General features: G+C 44.6%; 2 protein-coding genes across 3 annotated transcripts in view; both read right to left on the minus strand.

Moving 5' to 3' along the window:
- LOC106595594 (UTP--glucose-1-phosphate uridylyltransferase) overlaps positions 1-10,325 on the minus strand; it is a 59,051-nt gene extending 48,726 nt beyond the window's left edge. The window contains 2 exon segments of the mRNA XM_082964932.1: positions 1,063-1,190; positions 9,582-10,325. Coding sequence (XP_082821058.1) covers positions 1,063-1,190; positions 9,582-9,600 — 147 coding nt within the window. The 5' untranslated portion in view covers positions 9,601-10,325.
- Positions 10,326-12,285: 1,960 nt separating this feature from the next.
- On the minus strand, positions 12,286-21,060 carry LOC106593044 (malate dehydrogenase, cytoplasmic). Of its 2 annotated transcripts, none has more exons than XM_045687283.2 (10): positions 20,910-21,060; positions 19,644-19,745; positions 19,039-19,135; positions 17,357-17,532; positions 15,130-15,252; positions 14,838-14,936; positions 14,650-14,727; positions 14,309-14,422; positions 13,457-13,546; positions 12,286-13,161 (listed from the first exon to the last, which is right to left on the minus strand). In XM_045687283.2, exons 1-10 carry the CDS (start codon positions 20,910-20,912, stop codon positions 13,039-13,041), a joined length of 1,005 nt encoding a protein of 334 aa, XP_045543239.2. In that variant the 5' UTR covers positions 20,913-21,060; the 3' UTR covers positions 12,286-13,038. The 2 variants fall into 2 exon arrangements, with proteins under 2 accessions (XP_045543239.2, XP_082821057.1); XM_082964931.1 differs by having other exon boundaries at positions 19,644-19,773; positions 20,910-21,004.
- Positions 21,061-25,270: the final 4,210 nt, after the last annotated feature.

The following is a 25,270-nucleotide window of genomic DNA, read 5'->3' on the forward strand; positions in this document are numbered from 1 at the left end:
CAGAGAGAGGCTGGGTTACTGGTTGTACCATACATATAGACAGAGAGAGGCTGGGTTACTGGTTGTACCATACATATAGACAGAGAGAGGCTGGGTTACTGGTTGTACCATACATATAGACAGAGAGAGGCTGGGTTACTGGTTGTACCATACATATAGACAGAGAGAGGCTGGGTTACTGGTTGTACCATACATATAGACAGAGAGAGGCTGGGTTACTGGTTGCACCATACATATAGACAGAGAGAGGCTGGGTTACTGGTTGTACCATACAGTGTGCTAAATCTAATTTATTTTACAGTCCTCTATTAACCTGGTATTTACTCAAGAGATTGAATGTAAAATGGTGGTATTTACCTAGTAACTTCTGTTTTGTTTCTTTAGAGTTCAGTGAAAGCACTAAGCATCATTGGGCACCAGTTACCAATAGCCTTGAGTTATTAATGCTACCAGATAGCTCCTTGGTAAGTACTAGGTACATTAATGTCAAATTAAATTGGACTATAAAATAACCCCATTCAGTCTGAACATCTTAATACACAGCATCAGACCTGGGTGCAATTAAAATGCTAAATCATTTTAAACCCTGTATCTGTGTTTGATTGAGCTTGCCTGTTGCAATGGAACCAATAAAAAAAGTCTCAAAAAACTAACTCTGCCGACCTGTCACTCCAGGCAGGCTAAAGCAAACACTCAAGATGTTGGGAAGATTTAAAGCGAGTTGTGCATAGTATAGATGAAAAAGCACGCAAATCTAATCTCGGAGGCGCAGGCTGAATGTTTTCATAGTGCATGTAATATGGCTGATTTATTGAAGAGTAGATTTATAAACACATCATCAAACAGCATTTCTGTTCAAAGCCAACCAATATCAACATGATTTTCATGTGTTTTGAATGTGTATAAACACCTCATTGATGTGAAATGCTTATAGTGTGTGTGTGTGTGTGTGTTTGTGTGTCATAGCTGTGTGTTTGTCTGTGTGAAATAAACAGAATAGTTGTAAATGCTGTGTGTGTGTATTAAATAACTGTCACTGTAGTGGTTGGTGTGTGTGTGTACCTCCTTGTCGACCCCCATGGCAGTGTCCAGTAGTTTCTCCAGCTCCGCGTGCATGGAGGTCTCCAGCTGCTGCCTCATCACCTCCTGAAACTGGGCCATCCCTCCGTTAGGCACACCCTTACTGAGACCTGAAACACCATGTCAACTCTGTTAGATACACCCTTACTGAGACCTGAAACGCCATGTCAACTCTGTTAGATACACCCTTACTGAGACCTGAAACGCCATGTCAACTCTGTTAGATACACCCTTACTGAGACCTGAAACACCATGTCAACTCTGTTAGATACACCCTTACTGAGACCTGAAACACCATGTCAACTCTGTTAGATACACCCTTACTGAGACCTGAAACGCCATGTCAACTCTGTTAGATACACCCTTACTGAGACCTGAAACACCATGTCAACTCTGTTAGATACGCCCTTACTGAGACCTGAAACACCATGTCAACTCTGTTAGATACACCCTTACTGAGACCTGAAACACCATGTCAACTCTGTTAGATACACCCTTACTGAGACCTGAAACACCATGTCAACTCTGTTAGATACACCCTTACTGAGACCTGAAACACCATGTCAACTCTGTTAGATACACCCTTACTGAGACCTGAAACGCCATGTCAACTCTGTTAGATACACCCTTACTGAGACCTGAAACGCCATGTCAACTCTGTTAGATACACCCTTACTGAGACCTGAAACACCATGTCAACTCTGTTAGATACACCCTTACTGAGACCTGAAACGCCATGTCAACTCTGTTAGATACACCCTTACTGAGACCTGAAACACCATGTCAACTCTGTTAGATACACCCTTACTGAGACCTGAAACACCATGTCAACTCTGTTAGATACACCCTTACTGAGACCTGAAACACCATGTCAACTCTGTTAGATACACCCTTACTGAGACCTGAAACACCATGTCAACTCTGTTAGATACACCCTTACTGAGACCTGAAACACCATGTCAACTCTGTTAGATACACCCTTACTGAGACCTGAAACACCATGTCAACTCTGTTAGATACACCCTTACTGAGACCTGAAACACCATGTCAACTCTGTTAGATACACCCTTACTGAGACCTGAAACACCATGTCAACTCTGTTAGATACACCCTTACTGAGACCTGAAACACCATGTCAACTCTGTTAGATACGCCCTTACTGAGACCTGAAACACCATGTCAACTCTGTTAGATACGCCCTTACTGAGACCTGAAACACCATGTCAACTCTGTTAGATACACCCTTACTGAGACCTGAAACACCATGTCAACTCTGTTAGATACACCCTTACTGAGACCTGAAACACCATGTCAACTCTGTTAGATACACCCTTACTGAGACCTGAAACACCATGTCAACTCTGTTAGATACGCCCTTACTGAGACCTGAAACACCATGTCAACTCTGTTAGATACGCCCTTACTGAGACCTGAAACACCATGTCAACTCTGTTAGATACACCCTTACTGAGACCTGAAACGCCATGTCAACTCTGTTAGATACACCCTTACTGAGACCTGAAACACCATGTCAACTCTGTTAGATACACCCTTACTGAGACCTGAAACACCATGTCAACTCTGTTAGATACACCCTTACTGAGACCTGAAACACCATGTCAACTCTGTTAGATACACCCTTACTGAGACCTGAAACACCATGTCAACTCTGTTAGATACACCCTTACTGAGACCTGAAACACCATGTCAACTCTGTTAGATACACCCTTACTGAGACCTGAAACACCATGTCAACTCTGTTAGATACACCCTTACTGAGACCTGAAACACCATGTCAACTCTGTTAGATACACCCTTACTGAGACCTGAAACACCATGTCAACTCTGTTAGATACACCCTTACTGAGACCTGAAACACCATGTCAACTCTGTTAGATACACCCTTACTGAGACCTGAAACACCATGTCAACTCTGTTAGATACACCCTTACTGAGACCTGAAACACCATGTCAACTCTGTTAGATACACCCTTACTGAGACCTGAAACACCACGTCAACTCTGTTAGATACACCCTTACTGAGACCTGAAACACCATGTCAACTCTGTTAGATACACCCTTACTCAGACCTGTAAAACCTGTATTTCCTGGACCAGGAAATACAGGGGAGACACCTTAGGCACTCAGACCTGGACCAGGAAATACAGGGGAGACACCTTAGACACTCAGACCTGGACCAGGAAATACAGGGGAGACACCCTAGACACTCAGACCTGGACCAGGAAATACAGGGGAGACACCCTAGACACTCAGACCTGGACCAGGAAATACAGGGGAGACACCTTAGACACTCAGATCTGGACCAGGAAATACAGGGGAGACACCTTAGACACTCAGATCTGGACCAGGAAATACAGGGGAGACACCCTAGACACTCAGACCTGGACCAGGAAATACAGGGGAGACACCCTAGACACTCAGACCTGGACCAGGAAATACAGGGGAGACACCCTAGACACTCAGACCTGGACCAGGAAATACAGGGGAGACACCTTAGACACTCAGATCTGGACCAGGAAATACAGGGGAGACACCTTAGACACTCAGACCTGGACCAGGAAATACAGGGGAGACACCCTAGACACTCAGATCTGGACCAGGAAATACAGGGGAGACACCCTAGACACTCAGACCTGGACCAGGAAATACAGGGGAGACACCTTAGACACTCAGACCTGGACCAGAACACCACAGGTCAATACCTTCTACTCTTTAAAATCACATGCCATATTTTAAATAAAGCGTTATTAGCAACACTATTAAGTAGATTTGATTGATTTTCGTGGTCTCAGTGAGCTTGCCACCATTCGTCATCAAGAATATGAGCTATATGGAGTTATTTACAATGAAAGAGGTGGTCATTTTGTTCCCTTGTCATTTAATTGCAACAACAAAAAATACATGTAAAGCATAATTCCAATCTGGTTAAATGTGGGTTCCAAGGCCTCATGGTTTAGAACCTGCTCTACAGAGATACTCTACAACGTTAATCAAGCCTGGTACTAGAATGTGGTTTGACTTGACTCCTGTCAGGTTATGGAATGTTGTGCATTCCAACAAGCTACCATATGGTTGATCTGCATGTTGTCATTCACTTTAATTCCCAACAACGTATGCTATAAATGTCACTGAACAGCTGGCATGGACTAGTACCTGTTGTACGAGTTCTGGGTCATGTTCATTTGGCAACAAACTAGGGAAAAAAAACTGACACAGGGAGGGACTACCTGGACTTGTCCAATGAGAAAATGAGTGCAGAGAAATCTGGCGCATGAAACCCTCTAATTTTACAGGGAGGGAAGCCTTCCTTAGAGAGAGGTAATCATAGAAGGTGTGCCGCTGGCGCAGCACAGGAGTGTGTGTGTGTGTGTGTGTGTGTGTGTGTGTGTGTGTGTGTGTGTGTGTGTGTGTGTGTGTGTGTGTGTGTGTGTGTGTGTGTGTGTGTGTGTGTGTGTGTGGTTTGTGCATGAGAAATCTAACTTAACCACAAGCCATGGACAAACAGAGCGCTGTGCCTCGGCCAACAGTGAGATAGATGAAAGAGAAACTCAATCCCATTGCTCCCAACTAAATCCCATTGCGCCCAAGCTAAATCCCATTGCGCCCAAGCTAAATCCCATTGCGCCCAAGCTAAATCCCATTGCGTCCCAAAGCTAAATCCCATTGCTCCCAAACTAAATCCCATTGCTCCCAACTAAATCCCATTGCTCCCAACTAAATCCCATTGCGCCCAAGCTAAATCCCATTGCTCCCAAGCTAAATCCCATTGCTCCCAAGCTAAATCCCATTGCTCCCAAGCTAAATCCCACTGCTCCAAACTAAATCCCATTGCTCCAAACTAAATCCCATTGCTCCAAACTAAATCCCATTGCTACCAAACTAAATCCCATTGCTCCCAACTAAATCCCACTGCTACAAACTAAATCCCATTGCTCCAAACTAAATCCCATTGCTCCAAACTAAATCCCATTGGTACCAAACTAAAGCCTTGTGTTTACAGTTTGGGTCAGGAGGTGTAGAGAGACTAGGGTCCCAAAGCCTGGGTCAGGAGGTGTAGAGAGACTAGGGACACAATCCTGGGTCAGGAGGTGTAGAGAGACTAGGGATACAATCCTGGGTGAGGAGGTGTAGAGAGACTAGGGACACAATCCTGGGTCAGGAGGTGTAGAGAGACTAGGGATACAATCCTGGGTCAGGAGGTGTAGAGAGACTAGGGACACAATCCTGGGTCAGGAGGTGTAGAGAGACTAGGGATACAATCCTGGGACAGGAGGTGTAGAGAGACTAGGGATACAATCCTGGGACAGGAGGTGTAGAGAGACTAGGGATACAATCCTGGGTCAGGAGGTGTAGAGAGCTTAGGGATACAATCCTAGGTTGCTTCTGTCCAGTCCTCCAGCCTTGTAGGTGATATCCTAGCTCTTGTAAACACCTTGGACCAGAGCTAGTGATATCCTTATGTAGGCTATTGTAAAACGTCTTGGACCAGAGCTAGTGATATCCTTCTGTGGGCTATTGTAAAACGTCTTGGACCAGAGCTAGTGATATCCTTCTGTAGGCTATTGTAAAACGCCTTGGACCAGAGCTAGTGATATCCTTCTGTGGGCTATTGTATAACGCCTTGGACCAGAGCTAGTTATATCCTTCTGTAGGCTATTGTAAAACTCCTTGGACCAGAGATAGTGATATCCTTCTGTAGGTTATTGTAAAACGCCTTGGACCAGAGCTAGTGATATCCTTCTGTAGGCTTATTGTAAAACGTCCTTGGACCAGAGCTAGTGATATCCTTCTGTAGGTTATTATAGCTGTGCCTCTAGCCCTGGAATGGAATTTGGAATAAATAATTTACCCCACCAATTTCTATTCATTCTGATGGGTTGTGGCTAAAGCATGGGATTGTAGATGATGGGTCTCCCTATAACATGGGGTTGTAGATGATGGGTCTCCCTATAACATGGGGTTGTGATGATGGGTCTCCCTATAACATGGGGTTGTGATGATGGGTCTCCCTATAACATGGGGTTGTAGATGATGGGTCTCCCTATAACATGGGGTTGTAGATGATGGGTCTCCCTATAACATGGGGTTGTAGATGATGGGTCTCCCTATAACATGGGTTGTAGATGATGGTCTCTCTATAACATGGGGTTGTAGATGATGGGTCTCCCTATAACATGGGGTTGTGATGATGGGTCTCCTATAACATGGGGTTGTAGATGATGGGTCTCCCTATAACATGGGGTTGTAGATGATGGGTCTCCCTATAACATGGGGTTGTAGATGATGGGTCTCCCTATAACATGGGGTTGTGATGATGGGTCTCCCTATAACATGGGGTTGTAGATGATGGGTCTCCCTATAACATGGGGTTGTAGATGATGGGTCTCCCTATAACATGGGGTTGTAGATGATGGGTCTCCCTATAACATGGGGTTGTAGATGATGGGTCTCCCTATAACATGGGGTTGTGATGATGGGTCTCCCTATAACATGGGGTTGTAGATGATGGGTCTCCCTATAACATGGGGTTGTAGATGATGGGTCTCCCTATAACATGGGGTTGTAGATGATGGGTCTCCCTATAACATGGGGTTGTGATGATGGGTCTCCCTATAACATGGGGTTGTAGATGATGGGTCTCCCTATAACATGGGGTTGTAGATGATGGGTCTCCCTATAACATGGGGTTGTAGATGATGGGTCTCCCTATAACATGGGGTTGTAGATGATGGGTCTCCCTATAACATGGGGTTGTGATGATGGGTCTCCCTATAACATGGGGTTGTAGATGATGGGTCTCCCTATAACATGGGGTTGTAGATGATGGGTCTCTCTATAACATGGGGTTGTAGATGATGGGTCTCCCTATAACATGGGGTTGTAGATGATGGGTCTCCCTATAACATGGGGTTGTAGATGATGGGTCTCCCTATAACATGGGGTTGTAGATGATGGGTCTCCCTATAACATGGGGTTGTAGATGATGGGTCTCCCTATAACATGGGGTTGTAGATGATGGGTCTCTCTATAACATGGGGTTGTAGATGATGGGTCTCCCTATAACATGGGGTTGTAGATGATGGGTCTCCCTATAACATGGGGTTGTAGATGATGGGTCTCCCTATAACATGGGGTTGTGATGATGGGTCTCCCTATAACATGGGGTTGTAGATGATGGGTCTCCCTATAACATGGGGTTGTAGATGATGGGTCTCCCTATAACATGGGGTTGTAGATGATGGGTCTCCCTATAACATGGGGTTGTAGATGATGGGTCTCCCTATAACATGGGGTTGTAGATGATGGGTCTCCCTATAACATGGGGTTGTAGATGATGGGTCTCCCTATAACATGGGGTTGTAGATGATGGGTCTCCCTATAACATGGGGTTGTAGATGATGGGTCTCCCTATAACATGGGGTTGTGATGATGGGTCTCCCTATAACATGGGGTTGTGATGATGGGTCTCCCTATAACATGGGGTTGTGATGATGGGTCTCCCTATAACATGGGGTTGTAGATGATGGGTCTCCCTATAACATGGGGTTGTAGATGATGGGTCTCCCTATAACATGGGGTTGTAGATGATGGGTCTCCCTATAACATGGGGTTGTAGATGATGGGTCTCCCTATAACATGGGGTTGTAGATGATGGGTCTCCCTATAACATGGGGTTGTAGATGATGGGTCTCCCTATAACATGGGGTTGTAGATGATGGGTCTCCCTATAACATGGGGTTGTAGATGATGGGTCTCCCTATAACATGGGGTTGTAGATGATGGGTCTCCCTATAACATGGGGTTGTGATGATGGGTCTCCCTATAACATGGGGTTGTGATGATGGGTCTCCCTATAACATGGGGTTGTGATGATGGGTCTCCCTATAACATGGGGTTGTGATGATGGGTCTCCCTATAACATGGGGTTGTAGATGATGGGTCTCCCTATAACATGGGGTTGTGATGATGGGTCTCCCTATAACATGGGGTTGTGATGATGGGTCTCCCTATAACATGGGGTTGTGATGATGGGTCTCCCTATAACATGGGGTTGTGATGATGGGTCTCCCTATAACATGGGGTTGTGATGATGGGTCTCCCTATAACATGGGGTTGTGATGATGGGTCTCCCTATAACATGGGCTTGTGATGATGGGTCTCCCTATAACATGGGGTTGTAGATGATGGGTCTCCCTATAACATGGGGTTGTAGATGATGGGTCTCCCTATAACATGGGGTTGTAGATGATGGGTCTCCCTATAACATGGGGTTGTAGATGATGGGTCTCTCTATAACATGGGGTTGTAGATGATGGGTCTCCCTATAACATGGGGTTGTGATGATGGGTCTCTCTATAACATGGGGTTGTAGATGATGGGTCTCCCTATAACATGGGGTTGTGATGATGGGTCTCCCTATAACATATCTATGAGATTAGTAACAGTCTAGTCTAGTGCAACAATAATACAACAGCTCTATTCCACTACCAGAAAATAGACTTTGACCGGTGAGTTCCATTTTGAATAGGCTACATGTCAAAGCTGTGACTTGTTCTATGGTTTTGGACATCTGACACTGTCATTTCTAATCAGCTATCACAGGGCAGTGGTTCTTATATGGTGTGATTGACTGACAGGGAAATGTTTTAGATGTAAGCTTTATTTAACTAGGCAAGTCAGTTAAGAACAAATTCTTATTTACAATGACAGCCTAGACCGGCCAAACCCTGACGACCAAAAACCAAAATGAGTGAGTATATGGCAGGCTGGGGCTACCAAACTGCTGCCCTGATTGGACAACAACAGTAATGAGTAGCCCAACTAGAGGCTGAGGCTACCAAACTGCTGCCCTGATTGGACAACAACTGCAATGAGTAGCCCAACTAGAGGCTGAGGCTACCAAACTGCTGCCCTGATTGGACAACGACAATGAGTAGCCCAACTAGAGGATGGGGCTACCAAACTGCTGCCCTGATTGGACAACAACAGCAATGAGTAGCCCAACTACTGTATTCTCTAATAACATATAACATAGTTATATTGTTATATTACTTTGATTATGTCAGAGGAGAAAGAACAGCTACCTCTGGTATGGAGGATTTAGTGGGGTACCCAACCTGTCAGCGTGCAACTTTGGAATGGGACATTACAGTAAGAAGTGAGAGCTAATTTGTTAGGCACAGCCTGAGGTCCAATGGTACTAAGGTACCTTTCAAGTGATGAATAGCCACATTCAACCAAGTAGCCTAAGCCAATTCATTGTTATTGAATTACATTGAATTCGTTTGGGTAAAACAATATACAACAATGTGTACATTGTATTCCCAGAGGATAGTACTTCAAATTATAACACTAGTTGGTACTTTAGACCGTGTCTCCAGACAATGTGCAAGTAGAAGCTGTTAAACTTATTTTCGATACATTCATTGTGTTATTCATTCTTCATCATTGTAGTAGGCTGCATCCACACAATCACTTACCTTCAAAATAACATGCCATATTCCAAAATGTTCTAAAGGCTCAATAATCAGAAATCAACGATGGAGGTCAAATGTTCTGTACAAATCCAATATCGGTATTTCCACTAGGTAGCCTATCAAGTCATCAAGGATATACAACTATAACTATATTGAAACGAAATTGGTCAAATAGTCCAATAAAATCTAAGACATATTCCAGAAAAAAACGGTTTGTTTTTTTGTAAAACCCCAAATGGTCATTCAGTCATTCATCTATATGGCCACCCCAGTGCAGAATGGACTGCTGAAGACATAACTTGCTAGAGCACTCCTCTCTCACAAATGAAATCCTTTTCGCAATTCCTCCACTTTCCAAAGCGTGACAACCCGACCTTTATTCCATCAATCGTTTATCTCACTTGACTTCAGCCTAATGAAACGCACCCCCCGGCCCGACTGTAGCCTACCTATTGGTATTTATCTAGGCTATATTTCACAAATACAATTAGCTTATGCCTTGTACGAGTTTCGGGTCTGCCCCTTTCCCAGGCAAATAAACCACGTCACATTTCCTCCCGGACTGGCTCTGGACCTTTTGGTGCTTTCAAGACAACTTGGAACTAAAAAATAATCATAAAAAAAAGTCTAAATCATGACGTCGGTGATCTTCAGGTCGGAAAGTCGCACCTCTACAAAGATGCCCTAGTTTCCGACTTGGAATTCCAAGTTGGATGACGGTTCAAAACGATTTTTCCCAGTAGGAGCTAGTTCCCCCCCAGTTCCCAGTTGTCTTGAATGCACTGAAGGCGGAGATTTCACAAGTTCCCAGTGGGTTTGAACGCGGCATTTGCTTCTACTAATATACTCCCTCTCTTGCTTTAGCCTCGCCCCCATGATATCTTATATATATATATTCAGATAGCCTAGCATAGACAATCAGATAGATACATTAAATCAGTAACATATTAAAGCCAGCATAGACCCGGCCCACACGAATAACCGATCTATAGGCCTAGCCTAACCTTAAAATAAATGTAGCCTAGTTGTATATCGAATCGACTTGTTAGGTTCATTCCCGAATGCAGAACGGTGGATGCGGAAATTATGGGGACAGGTTGTTACATTTTGTTCCACTGTAGCATAGCCTACACATCAAACACGAATTATACATGATTGAAAAAATAAAATTGCAACATAATTGCTAAACAAAATGACCAGATCAACTGGCTACTGTTTCTATTCGTTTTCCAATACATTGAATATGCTATGACAATTTAGATAGGCCTATTTCTGGGTAGGCTACAACGATCAAACCACTCGTAGTGCTATTGGGCTACTCTTGTAACTTATCTTTTACGACGACAGTCATGATTATTGGCACCCAGCAAGGTATTGGACAGTTTAATTGAGCTAATAAATGCATTTCCTTACTGTTTGGCTTGTAGGATGTTGGCGACAGGAAAATCGTGCGATGGGCTTGTCCAAGACACAACCGCGGAGACCGGTGAAATTATCACAACTAATGTCCCTTTGGGAGTTTATTTACATTACAATGACATGCAACACATTGTATTGAATATTGGGCAGGTATTTTAGTAATTAGTTCACACAAAAACACTATATTAGATTAATTGTATCAAAACGATATATAGAAATGCCATTCTAAAACAAGGACCAATGAAAAGCTTGTATCCGAATGCTGTGGCCAATGAAAATGCAGTTTTTCACGACGTTCCTGAACCCCAAACACCAGAGCCACGACATTGATGCCACGTCAATGATCACCTTCATACATTACTAATGGGTTAATAACTAGACCAGGGGTGGGTTAATAACTAGACCAGGGGTGGGTTATTAACTAGACCAGGGGTGGGTTATTAACTAGACCAGGGGTGGGTTAATAACTAGACCAGGGGTGGGTTAATAACTAGACCAGGGGTGGGTTAATAACTAGACCAGGGGTGGGGTAATAACTAGACCAGGGGTGGGGTAATAACTAGACCAGGGGTGGGTTAATAACTAGACCAGGGGTGGGTTAATAACTAGACCAGGGGTGGGTTATTAACTAGACCAGGGGTGGGTTATTAACTAGACCGGGGCTAGGTTAATAACTAGACCGGGGGTGGGTTATTAACTAGACTGGGGAAGCCTGTCCTCGAAGCCTGATTCGTGTCACACTTTTCCCACCATCTAAAACACCTGACTCCAATAATCAACTAAATGATCTTCAGTTTAAAGCGCAAATAAAGTTGAATCAGCTGTGTTTGCTAGGGATGGGGGAGATGACACTACTCCAGCCTGGAGTTAGACCTACAGGTATTCGGGTTAGAAACCAGACTGTTAACATGGAACATAAGTAAAACTATCGGTTACAGAATGCTTACTAACATGGTCACGCAAAAGTCATTTTAAATAATGTTCTGGTTGAATTGCAGTACATAAGTCCTTACAACTAAATGGAAGGACCACATTTTTTTACTACAAGTGACAAAGCAATGCAAGTCAGGGAAAATCTGATGTAGACATTCTGGGTGTAAACTATATATAATTTAACATATGAATCACACTCCCTCCGGCTAGTCTTACTAAATACTTTATAATAGATGCTGCCCTGTTGAAAGGAGCGCTTGCAAGCTAGCACGTCATTATACTGTGGCTAGCTACACTATTCATAGGAATAATAAAATGTTGATTTGTGCAGAAATTGTGAAAATTACTCAATCAGTTAAGGATAAATGTTTTATTGTTTCGTCAGGAGTGTGAATCCAGGGAGATATTATCCAGAGGTTTAAAACGTAATTAACCATCTGATACATTTTACTGTCCTGGGTTTCACACATTAGAATGTGCTGCCCCCCCTAGTGGCAGGACTATGCCATAACCACCTGCTACTATTATAATAGGATTACATCTGGTGATCACATTCAGATAGTCAAATACCTTAATGGGAAAATGCCAAATAGTAAAAAGAAAAAAAAAATGTATGAAGTTTAATCATTGAACCAAGAGTTGTTTCACAAAAATATTAAGTTAAACCTAGAAACACAATAAGGACTATACATTGTTTGCTGATTTTATTGTTCTGACTGAGCAACAATTAACCGTTAAACAATGATCATCATAGTAACTACTAGTGCATCAACTACCCATAACAATTCTCCATTCCATGGTAAGCATGGTAACCATCCAAACAGGGATAACCTGTTCAGAAGTGTGTAACAATGTTTTGGACACAGAGTTTCAGCAGTGAGTGTATCATGCCATGTTCACGTGCTATCAGAATAACCAGAAACTCGGGTCTAAAACTGCTGTAAAACGTATAAAGTTAACCGTTCATATGGAACTTCCAAGTTGGATATTCCAGAGTTTCCTAAATTCCGAGTAGCACGTGAATGCGGCATCACAGACGTGAGTCTGGAGGTGTGGGTTCTGTGTCCAAGTGCTGTTGCCGGGTTGGTTGCCGTGGCTGGGAGCGTAGTCAAGCGCTGAGGAAGGTGACGGCGGTGTCCCTCTCCTCCACCAGCTCGGCTGCCGTGGCGTCCATCTTGCCTCGGGAGAAGTCGTTGATGGCCAACCCGTCCACAATCTTCCACTGCTTGTCCTGAGGATAACAAAGACAGGAGAATACTGTATATTGAATAATAGGCCAAAGTGATCAACTTCCCACTGCAATAGGTAGTCGGTCGTAGACTAGAGCACCAGTATATAGTCAATAGAAGCAGAGCTCTCTGGTTAAGTGGTGATGACAGCTGACCTTGTAGCACAATGATGACCTTTTGACCAATCAGAGAAGATCTTTTGCCAATAATTGGGCAAAAGATCAGAATTGTGCTGCCTGTGTAAACACAGCCTTAGTATGGAGGAGTGTAGAGAGCAGAGTCAGGGATCCGTCTCACCTTGATGTGAACAGGGAATGAGTAGATGAGGTCTTCTGCAACGCTGTAGGAGTTACTGCTGGAGTAGACACCCATGGAGACAAACTCCCCCTGCAAACAAGAGGACAGAGTTCAGGGCTGCGTTCATGAACCATTAACCCAAAGACAGGCTGCTGCACCACCACGCTGCAGTCAGGAACCATTAACCCAAAGACAGGCTGCTGCACCACCACGCTGCAGTCAGGAACCATTAACCCAAAGACAGGCTGCTGCACCACCACGCTGCAGTCAGGAACCATTAACCCAAAGACAGGCTGCTGCACCACCACGCTGCAGTCAGGAACCATTAACCCAAAGACAGGCTGCTGCACCACCACGCTGCAGTCAGGAACCATTAACCCAAAGACAGGCTGCTGCACCACCACGCTGCAGTCAGGAACCATTAACCCAAAGACAGGCTGCTGCACCACCACGCTGCAGTCAGGAACCATTAACCCAAAGACAGGCTGCTGCACCACCACGCTGCAGTCAGGAACCATTAACCCAAAGACAGACTGCACCACGATTCTCCACCCTCTTCCTAAAGTGTGCAACTGCACACATCTCATAAATGTAACAATGCCCTCTAGCCAAATATTACACCAATCCAATATTTTGTAATCATTGACTGTCTGGAATTGTGGGAGTGCACACTCTGGGAGAAGGGTGGAGAATTGGGATGCATCCATACTTTAAATAGTAGAGTGCCCTATAGATTAGGAGTTAATAAAACATAGCTTTAACGGTTACGATGTAGATTTGGGTAGGGTAAATTAATCCTAAATCTGTATCTTAAAGCCACAGAATTGTCCCATAGGACCCCTCTTAGCTGACCTCAGGAGTGCCTGACCAGATGTCCCTCATGTGGTCACAGATAGCCTTGGCTGCAGACATGGCACTGGACAGCTTCCTGGCTGCGATAACCGCAGCACCTCTCTGCTGCACTGTCTGAGAGGGGAAGAGGAGAGGGAGGAAGAGAGATGCCTTAGAAAATGTCTCATCCCTACTCCACTAGTCTTCTTCAGCTGTCTCAATTCACCTTTCCAGGATTCCTCTCCCCTTATCAAAAACACATGGACAAGGTCAGAGGTTACTTTCCCTTGGACCATCTCTAATGAGGGGGGTTAAAGTTAAATCACCAGATGAAAGTGTGTTTTACAGTAGAGTAAACTCACAGAAATGAAGGCCCCTTTGAGCCAGTCATCGTCCTTAACAGCGTCGAAGCAGGCCAGGTCGCTGCCCGCCATGTTGACCTTGGCGTAGTAAAATAATAATGACATTGTTAAATAATATTACACAGTATTCACTAATGCCTTGCAGTGGTATAATAATACTTCATTATTACATAACATTGATAAATTACCTTGCAGTGGTGGACGTCTGGGTACTGGGTGGACGAATGGTTTCCCCAGATGATCACGTTCTTAACTTGGGTGGCTGGCACACCGCAGCGCATCGCAACCTGGGGGAGGGATGCAAGAGCTGTGTAAGGATGATATTACCATCTATTAAGATACTCCACACCCACTTTATTTGTCCCCAATGAAACTTAAACACTACAGTTGAAGTACAGACAGACTCAGTCATCATGAGGGATTGGAGTAACAATATTCATTCAGGGGGTTGAAGGGAACAAAACCACCTCACACAGGTACCTGAGAGCGGGCCCGGTTGTGGTCCAGACGGGTAAGGCAGGAGAAGTTCTCTTTGGGGATGGACGGGGCAGACTTGGCTGCGATCAGACAGTTGGTGTTGGCTGGGTTACCTACCACCAGGACCTGACCGAGACAATGGAGAGGAAACGTTATAAAACACTCAGGACAGTCGTACACACACCACACACGCAGAGCAAGACGGAGAACACCATGGTGTTGGGGAGAATCTCCTTTCCACAGTGGGGTCAGTTTGTAGCCCAAACGGTTCAGACACTACAAACAGGAGCCGGTACAGACGAGTCCCGTCAGGCTTGTAGAACAAAACTGAGCCCACCATCATGTTCCTGCGAGTCTCATCGGGAGAGTGTCTCACGGTCTGACAAACATGACTGTAGATGTAGAAGACTGCCATAGGTGGATTGAGATGAACTGTACATATTTTAACTTCACAGCAGAGTGATGAGCCGTTGAAGGCAGCGACAGACTAAGAGGGCATATACATTCATAACAATATGTCCAATGTAACAAAACGTACATAGTCATAGTTTGCACTTTTAGTCCAACTTAAATGTTTTGTCCATTATCAATGCAATATAGCCATGTATTGCAGTATCTATGGTCACCATGTAGTAAAAATATTTAAGTTACTTGAAACTTGAGCCACCTGTGAGTAGAGGGAAAATTCCAAAGCCTCGCTGTCTGACGTGCAAGGCTGAAGACGCCATGCTAGATAGTCAGGCAGCGCAGCGTGCAAGGCTGAAGACGCCATGCTAGATAGTCAGGCAGCGCAGCGTGCAAGGCTGAAGACGCCATGCTAGATAGTCAGGCAGCGCAGCGTGCAAGGCTGAAGACGCCATGCTAGATAGTCAGGCAGCGCAGCGTGCAAGGCTGAAGACGCCATGCTAGATAGTCAGGCAGCGCAGCGTGCAAGGCTGAAGACGTTCTATCATGGCAGCTTCAGACTTGCACACTGCCTGAAGACAAGTTAAGTTTTTGTAACAAGGTCACTTGGGGAAGAAATGACAAGGGTACAGGACAAGTGCCAGCACACAAGCAGTCACTCGTCAGTCTGACAGTCCAACACCTGTTGCTAGATCAGTGTGAGGCCAAAAGGCCTCCTCACAACACACCCACAGTTCCACTGGCACTAGTCAGGACATTCCAGTCCTTGGTGGAGTTCCTATTCTCTACTATTAAAATGACTCAATTCTGTAGTTTCCACCATATTCCTCACACCAGTCCATTTATTTTGTAAATCCATGAAGGTGAATGTCCAAGTGCACACTTGGGGAGCAGTAGAGAATCAGAATGTCTCCCTCGACTCCTGGGATGGAACCCAGCCAGGCTGGATACAACGTTAAGCTTACAGACCGAAGTGGACCAACTCCTGGGATTGAACCCAGCCAGGCTGGATACAACGTTAAGCTTACAGACCGAAGTGGACCAACTCCTGGGATGGAACCCAGCCAGGGTGGATACAACGTTAAGCTTACAGACCGAAGTGGACCAACTCCTGGGATGGAACCCAGCCAGGGTGGATACAACGTTAAGCTTACAGACCGAAGTGGACCAACTCCTGGGATGGAACCCAGCCAGGGTGGATACAACGTTAAGCTTACAGACCGAAGTGGACCAACTCCTGGGATGGAACCCAGCCAGGGTGGATACAACGTTAAGCTTACAGACCGAAGTGGACCAACTCCTGGGATGGAACCCAGCCAGGGTGGATACAACGTTAAGCTTACAGACCGAAGTGGACCAACTCCTGGGATGGAACCCAGCCAGGGTGGATACAACGTTAAGCTTACAGACCGAAGTGGACCAACTCCTGGGATGGAACCCAGCCAGGGTGGATACAACGTTAAGCTTACAAGACCGGATAGGTGGGATAGTGTTAAGACATGCAGGCAGCTAGATTTTTTTTAAATCAAAACACACGCTCACAAAACAAAAAATGCACACCAATGGCATTCCAGGCCAATCCTTCCATAGGAATTAAGAGCCCAACACGTGGTGAAGTGAATTTCAACAGCTCTGGGGTGCAGCATCACGAGTCCTCTTTATGTCTAAAGACACATGGCCTACACTATACCACAAACACAGGGTACCTGCTAGTACTGACAGACAGCTAAGTCTGCATAGACATTTTGAGACACACTGACAGTCACCACACACACACACAGACAGAGGACAAACCCTGTCTGTTGGGCCCTGGCTATCATCTCACCTTGACAGTTTTCTTGGCGTACTTCTCCAGCGCAGCCCCCTGGCTCTTGAAGATGGCCACGTTAGCCTTGAGCAGATCCTTCCTCTCCATACCCTCTCTCCTGGGCATGGAGCCCACCAGGATGGCAGCGTCCAGGTCCTTAAAGGCAACCTCCTCCTTGTCCGTGGGGATGACCTCTGAAAACAGATGGAATAAACAAGGGCTTGTTCATTCTGTATCAAATAGTCAGAAAGTAGCGTGAAAAGGGAGGGACTATCTGAACGTGTCCTATATGTAGGTTTCTTTCCTCGTCTGTGGGAATGACCTCTAGACGAATCAAATATACAACAGACCAGGGTTGGTTGGTTCAATGGGCAGCACATGGACGACCGATAAACAGAAGGAAAATCTGGATAATAAAGACTACTTTTAATTGTTAAAGGTTTTACTACAGTGTTGTCTAATTAAATTTGGGTATGTCATTTTAGGCAAAAATAGAAAAAAAAAAGGGGGAAGAATTATGATCCAGGACAGCAGGAAGTTGTTAAGAGTGCTTTATTAGGCTAAATCCTTCAAGCACAATGTTTCGGACCTGATCGCTCGACAATGAAAGTGGCCTCTATGGAGAAACAAAGGCTTGTATTTGTTTTCCCATCACATTCCCCTGTACATCGTCTGTGTGGTTCTGTTTCAATTCCCATCACATTCCCCTGTACATCGTCTCAGTGTGGTTCTGTTTCAATTCCCATCACATTCCCCTGTACATCGTCTCAGTGTGGTTCTGTTTCAATTCCCATCACATTCCCCTGTACATCGTCTCAGTGTGGTTCTGTTTCAATTCCCATCACATTCCCCTGTACATCGTCTCAGTGTGGTTCTGTTTCAATTCCCATCACATTCCCCTGTACATCGTCTCAGTGTGGTTTTCCTGTTTCAATTCCCATCACATTCCCCTGTACATCGTCTCAGTGTGGTTCTGTTTCAATTCCCATCACATTCCCCTGTACATCGTCTCAGTGTGGTTCTGTTTCAATTCCCATCACATTCCCCTGTACATCGTCTCAGTGTGGTTTTCCCCGTTTCAATTCCCATCACATTCCCCTGTACATCGTCTCAGTGTGGTTTTCCCTGTTTCAATTCCCATCACATTCCCCTGTACATCGTCTCAGTGTGGTTTTCCCTGTTTCAATTCCCATCTTGTCACAACACCTTACATTCTCATCAGCTCAGTCACACCGTTTCTGCTTTTAAGGTTAGTTTTAGCGAACCCTGTATTGATCCCTTTGTTCTGCTACTGTTGTCTGTGGGACATAGACTGTTGCCAGTTAACTGCTTTAAAGGGATACTGCGAGATTCTGGCAATTCTGAAAATCCCACCGATCTGGCAAAAACCTTAAAAATATTTGAAAGAATTTCAAGTGCTTGAACCCAGATCTGGTTGGGACACAGGGTAACCACACTGTAGACACCCATACCCCACATTGAAAATTGTCTTTGCAACACACCATACACAGAGAGAACATTGTCTTTGCAGCACTGAGCGTTAATACTGGGGCCTCACAGCCGAGGTGAGAACAAAGCAAGGACACCACCATTGACAACAGAAAAATACCAGTCACAATGGAGATGGAGATACTACTGGTGCCTCACAACTAAAGCAAAGCCATGTCAATCCAGTGAGTGTTGTCTGCCCCATGGTTTACCTCTGAGGAGTGGGAGGGCACAGTCCTGCAGCTCCATGACCACTCCATCCAGGACTGGCAACATGGGGGTGATGTCCAGCAAGATCAGGGTGATTGGCTGAGAGGAGAGACCATGAAATGACAGGAGTAGATAAATGAGTAGGATCTATTGATCTTTCTGTTGACTTACAGGCTGGTAGATTGCTACCTGAACAGATGTTTATGGTTCATATGATTACTACATTAACACTTCTTGTTATGACTACTTGAAGGGACAGTGTTAGACCTGTGCTACCGGTAGGCTGTATGCTAGTGCTTCTATTTCAGGCAATTCAAGGACACTAAAGCCTTGAGTGAAGCTTTCGCAGGTTGTGTGACTGAAGGGGTAGTGTGTGATGCTGCATGTTGCCCATCAGTCATGATTTTTATCTTATTTAACTGACAGGGAGTATCTGACATGGCACCCTATTCCCTATATTGTGCACTCATTTTGACCAGGGCAAATAGGATAAGTAGTGGACTATATAGGGAATAGGGTGTAATTTCAGACACTAGACAAGCCCTAACAGGATCAGCTGGGATGTTACATAATGCAAGTCAAGCCAAAGCTTCTTCCTTCCCTTTACCTGATCTTTGCCGAACACATCTCCCTTGGCGATGCCAAACAACAAGGAGTAGGCAATCTGCCCAGCAGCGCCGGTCACCAGAACACGAACAGGTTCAGCAGACTGCAACACAACATACAGAAACACAGATCTGGGTCCTATTCATTAGGGCACATTACACTTAGGCCATTTAGACACTTATCCAGAGTGAATTAGCCTAAACACTGTAGTAAAATGTTGCACAATGAACACAAATTTGTATTTATTTTTGGACAAGTTCAGGTAATAAGTCCCCGTTTCAGTTCATTTTCTTCCATTTGTTGCCAAATGAACAACCAAGCACTGACAAATGTTTTGTCACTGCAATTTCAGGGGCACACTTTCAAATATTGGAGGTAAACTTGCCCCAAGCCGTGCATTACTTGGGAGGGTTTGAGGAAATTATCCAGCTAGGGAAAACATTTTGGGAAGTTTTACAGTAATATCAATGTTATGTAATATCAGTCAAACAGCGGGAGGGTCGGGGGAGGGGTGGAACCGAGGAGGCATGGCACCGGTGACAGTCAGTGACAACACTAGAGAACTGTACTAGAATTGTAGCTCGTCTCCAACAATGGTATTGCATATGTGATCCGTGACCGGACAATGTCGGAGTGGGGATTTATTAACTCACGAGGTAAGCCACGGTGAATTTAAAAATAGAACACACTCTTCGAGCCATCGGAGACGAGATATTTATAGCTACTGTAGAAAACTGTCACCATTCATTCACCATTCATTCAACTTTTTCCCTTTCACACAAACGTAGAGTCCAAAAACAAGCAATTGCATTTTGCTGGGGAGAAAGTCGCATACAATAAGTTAGACAACTTAGATAACATTTGGCCACATTAACACATTCTGCCAATTTGACCTTTTTCAAAGAAATGTAGATATGTGCATACTACACAGCTGTCGAAACGACATTCTACCAGAACCTGTCAAATTGACTGGCACATTGCCAACAAGGAATTAGAGTATTTCCTCCAACTTGTCTTTAAACATCATAACACAAGAATCACAAGCAAAATCGTTTCACAAAAATATTTTAATTGATACAAAAGTTGGTTACCGGTAGCTAACTAGCTACTGTATAAGTTAGGTTAGCTACTTGCAGAAACAAGCGAACGAAATGCCTCCTCGCTGTCAGCGTACTACTAACGTTATAGCAGGTGTGTGCGTTTATCAGTTTCAGTAAAGCTAAAGTTCCGTAAACAAAGTTAATACAACTTTTTGTTTGTTACTTACCATCTTTGTATGATAACTTGGACTATTCTCCCACTGTTCTTGCAACAAAAGGTCACCCCTATTTCTTGAAATCAGAGTGGTCACGAGGTGGCCAGTGAATCGTTTATACGCATGCGCCGCAAAGCTGGTGGCTCTCGGGAAATGGAGTCGGAAATCCTTCAGCCAAAGACAGTAGTACCAAATATTTGTATAACTAACTCTCATTGTTCTATCTGTGATAGTACCAAAGACAGTACAGTACGCTGGGTTAGTTATACAAATCGTTCACAGTACAGTATGCTTCAGCTGTGTACGTTGACCTTTTTAAAGTCAATGAGGTTGACAGGGGAATAAATAACTACTTTACCCATGATTCAGTACTAACATTTAAATTCCCCCTTTTATTTACAAATTACAAAAAGTCCCAAACGGTCTCTTGTGTATTTGTATTTGATTGATTTATTCAGTTGAAATAAGGATACTTTAACTTCTGTTGTAAAGCTATCATTTTTATGTATAGTTTTATGGAGCTCCGCTGCTAGCCACAGGTGTTGGAGCAAGTGATGCCAATTTAGCGACTTTGTTGCTAGATTTAGAGAGATTTCATACCCCTCCGGCGACTTTTATTGGTAAAAGAGTATAGCGACAAATTTAGCTACTTTTTAAGGCTGCCCCAGCGACTTTTCTTTATGATTTAGCGACTTCTCTGTTTGTGTGTGTGCCCGCTCGGAGTTCAGCTGTGCGCCTCCGCCGGCTGCTGCGTGTCACTAGCGCCCTTTCTCCCACCGCTGTCTCCTCTTCAGCCTCTCCGCCCTCTCCCCTCTGCAGCAGCGAGTAAAGTTAATTGATTAAATCGGTTCCTTTGTTGTTAAATGACACCACATCTCTCCAAGGGATAAATAATAAAAGCAAAACTAAATATATATTTTTGAAATTATATACTTTAATCTGTTTTTTTTCTGTGCTTTTAATTAGTTCAATTTTGTTCTCCTTCAAACATTCCATTTCGCAGTAGTGGTGAATGGATAAAATCACTGAGGAAGCCAAGCCAGGAGAAAAACCCATATTACATGTGTTGTGATAATTAAGATAATTGTGTTGTGATAATTAAGATAATTGTGTTGTGATAATTGCGTTGTTTACTCTATAACCTGTTAGTTCATATCCCTTGCCACCGTGATACATAGGCCTAAGGCCGAGACAATAAGAAGACACAGTGGCAGAATACATTCAACCACACCTTTGTTTCATCACAAAACCAGAGAGCAACATCTGTATGGTGAAGTCCACAAACAAATAGTTACATGACCTACAGCATGGTCAAGCAAGTTAATGTTTCCAACATTTTTGGACTACTAAACAGCTATGGATTTAGAACCACGGAGAGTTACTGCAACAGGATCTGCCTCCACTATTCCAGCACCATTTCAACTTCAATATTTCAACATCCTCCTCTCTTTCATGACTCTGTCATACAGTACATGCTTTTAGTTTGTGTTGTCTACCTGGCTAAAATGTTTGCTCGCTAGCCTAACTTCCTTTCCTGGGAAATTATGCGCCAGGCCAGCTAGTTAACATTAGCCTACTCAGGGGCACAATGTATGCATTTATGGTTAGATCAGAATCTCTGTTATTTTAGCTAGCTGGCTAGCCAACCGGAGGACAATGACACAATGAGATGCAACAATTCAAGTTTTTTCTGTAAATGAGTTTAGCTTGTGATTGGTGTCAAGCCAAATCTAAACGGGCTTCCCTTGACACTTTTTTTTGGCGCGCCAGGTCCATTCACAGTTAAGCTCACTCAGTTTACCTCAACGCTGATTGGCTAAATATATATATATATTTTTTAAGGCTACTCTTTTTGACGAGACAGATGGATGGCCTACACATACAGACAGAGGGGCGCTGTTTCGTTCGCTCAGGTGCTTTTCCTCCGGGGATACATTCAGCCTCTTGAAAATTGAAGGAAAATGATCAAACACAGAGAGATGAAAGATAGATTTAAAAATATATATGATTATTTCTTGGTCAATTTCTTGGGGAAGCCTGACTTCCCTTGGCATCCATGAATACACACTACTGCTATTTAGTTTTTACTTTTGAGAATGTATCATTGCATGAGAGACAGGGGCAGCATAAGCCTAAAACAAACCTTTAAAAAACGACTACGTCATGACGTTATCTAGCGACTAATGGAGCAACCAACAGCTATGGGGAGGGAGGGAAGTGGAGCAGGGAGAGGAGGAGGAGGGAGGAAGCGGAGGAGGGAGAGAGAGGAGGAGGGAGGGAAGAGGAGGGAGAGAAGAGGAGGAGGGAGGGAAGAGGAGGAGGGAGGGAAGAGGAGGGAGAGAAGAGGAGGAGGGAGGGAGAGGAGGAGGGAGGGAAGAGGAGGGAGAGAAGAGGAGGAGGGAGGGAAGAGGAGGAGGGAGAGAAGAGGAGGAGGGAGGGAAGAGGAGGAGGGAGAGAAGAGGAGGAGGGAGAGAAGAGGAGGAGGGAGGGAAGAGGAGGAGGGAGAGAAGAGGAGGAGGGAGGGAAGAGGAGGAGGGAGGGAAGAGGAGGAGGGAGAGAAGAGGAGGAGGGAGAGAAGAGGAGGAGGGAGAGAAGAGGAGGAGGGAGGGAAGAGGAGGAGGGAGGGAAGAGGAGGAGGGAGAGAAGAGGAGGAGGGAGGAGAGGAGGAGGGAGGGAAGAGGAGGGGGGAGGAGAGGAGGAGGGATCGAAAAGGAGGAGGGAGGGAAGAGGAGGAGGGAGGGAAGAGGAAAAGGGAGGGAAGAGGAGGAGCCCGAGAAGAGGAGGAGGGAGAGAAGGGGTTGAGGTGATAATAAGAGAGAGAAAGGTGCATGAGTGTTGTGGAGGGAACATTGTCGATAAGATGGCGGACAGGAAAAAAGGAGAAAAGTGGAAGATATTATGAGTAAATTTGATTTGAGTAAATATGGAGTGGGGAAATGCACAAACCTTCTGGAAGACCTGATGAAGGTGGAGGACAGAAAAAAAGGAGAAAAGTAGAATATGTTTTGAGTGAAATTGGAATGGGGAATTACACAGAACTACTGGAAGAGTTGCAGAAGGAAAGTGATGGTGGCGATAGTGAGGATGAATTAACTGCAGTGGCAGGTGCGGTAAAGACCGCCGAGTTTGAGCCTCACGCAGACAAATTGATGGAGAGAAGTTAGAGAAGCAACAGATGTGCTGGAATGAGATCAATATGGCTGACAGTTCTGATTATATAGATCGGGAGGATGAGGGTCAAGGATCTGAGTGGTCTGTAGTGGAAGGACATAGGAAGAGGAGAGATCACGACACTGAAAGGAGTGGTGCGTATAGTATAGAAAGCTTAAAGAGGGCCAGTGTAGGGAGCATGGATGAATTACCTGCGGCGGCAGGTGAGGTGAGGACGGCCGAGGCCGAGCCTTGTCCCAATGATGATAAAAATGATTCTGTCCCATTGGGAGTGAGAGTTTTGGGTGGAGAAGAGGTTGGGGACTGTTGGGTTGGTGAAAGGGATTCAAAGTGGACTTGTGCAGATTTTTAGAGTTTCTACTGCCCAGATGGAGCGGGCGCCTCACACCACACGACTAGGGTCAATAACTATGAATTGCTTTTCTCTCTGGAGCAGGGCACCATTGAAAGGAGTGATACCTAGAGTGGCGTTAAGTGTTTAGGAGGATCAACTAAAGTTGGTGCGACCCAGACCCGGTGGAGAGCGTGGTGAAACAGAGAAGACACTGTCTGTCCTGCTAAGTTTGATGCAGAGTCTTTACCTGACAAAGTCAGGTTAGAATGTGTCAGTTATCCCATGAGAGCTTTTGTCCCAAACCTATTACAGTGTTTTAGGTGCCAAGCTTATGATCATGTTGCAGCAGTGTGTAGGAGAAAGATTCCTAGATGTGAGAAGTGTGCAGGAGAGCATGAGACGAAGCAATGTGTAGTATTGGTGGAAAAAGCTGTGTTTGTAATCTGTAGGAGTACCCATGGTGCTGGAGACCAGAGGTGTCCGGTGAGAGCAAGGCAGGTTGAGGTAAATGATAGTCACACCAGATACTGACTGGTTTTCTGATCCACGCCCCTACCTTTTTTTTAAAGGTATCTGTGACCAACAGATGAATATCTGTATTCCTGGTTATGTGAAATCCATAGATTAGAGCCTAATGAATTTATTTCAATTGACTGATTTCCTTATATGAACTGTGACTCAGTAAAATCGTTGAATTTGTTGCATGTTGTGTTTATATTTGTTCAGTGTATACATCCAAACCTAGTTCTGAGTAAGGGTTAGGGTTTTGTAAGGGTAAGAGTTTTGGATCGATGTTGTTACCTGGGAGATCCGATTGAAGTATCTATAAGAAATTGTGGATGCGTCAGATGAGGTGGCGTTGATGAGA

This window comes from Salmo salar, chromosome 18 (genome assembly GCF_965601325.2).
Source record: "Salmo salar chromosome 18, fSalSal1, whole genome shotgun sequence".
NCBI lineage: Eukaryota > Metazoa > Chordata > Actinopteri > Salmoniformes > Salmonidae > Salmo > Salmo salar.

What these genes read in the sequence shown, in the direction of transcription:
- LOC106593044 (XM_045687283.2), bottom strand. An exon ending in TCAAAGGGGCCTTCATTTCT is followed by an intron (nt 14,423 to 14,649) that starts GTGAGTTTACTC and finishes TTCCCCTCTCAG; the next exon opens with ACAGTGCAGCAGAGAGGTGC. An exon ending in CATTCCCTGTTCACATCAAG is followed by an intron (nt 13,162 to 13,456) that starts GTGAGACGGATC and finishes TGTTATCCTCAG; the next exon opens with GACAAGCAGTGGAAGATTGT.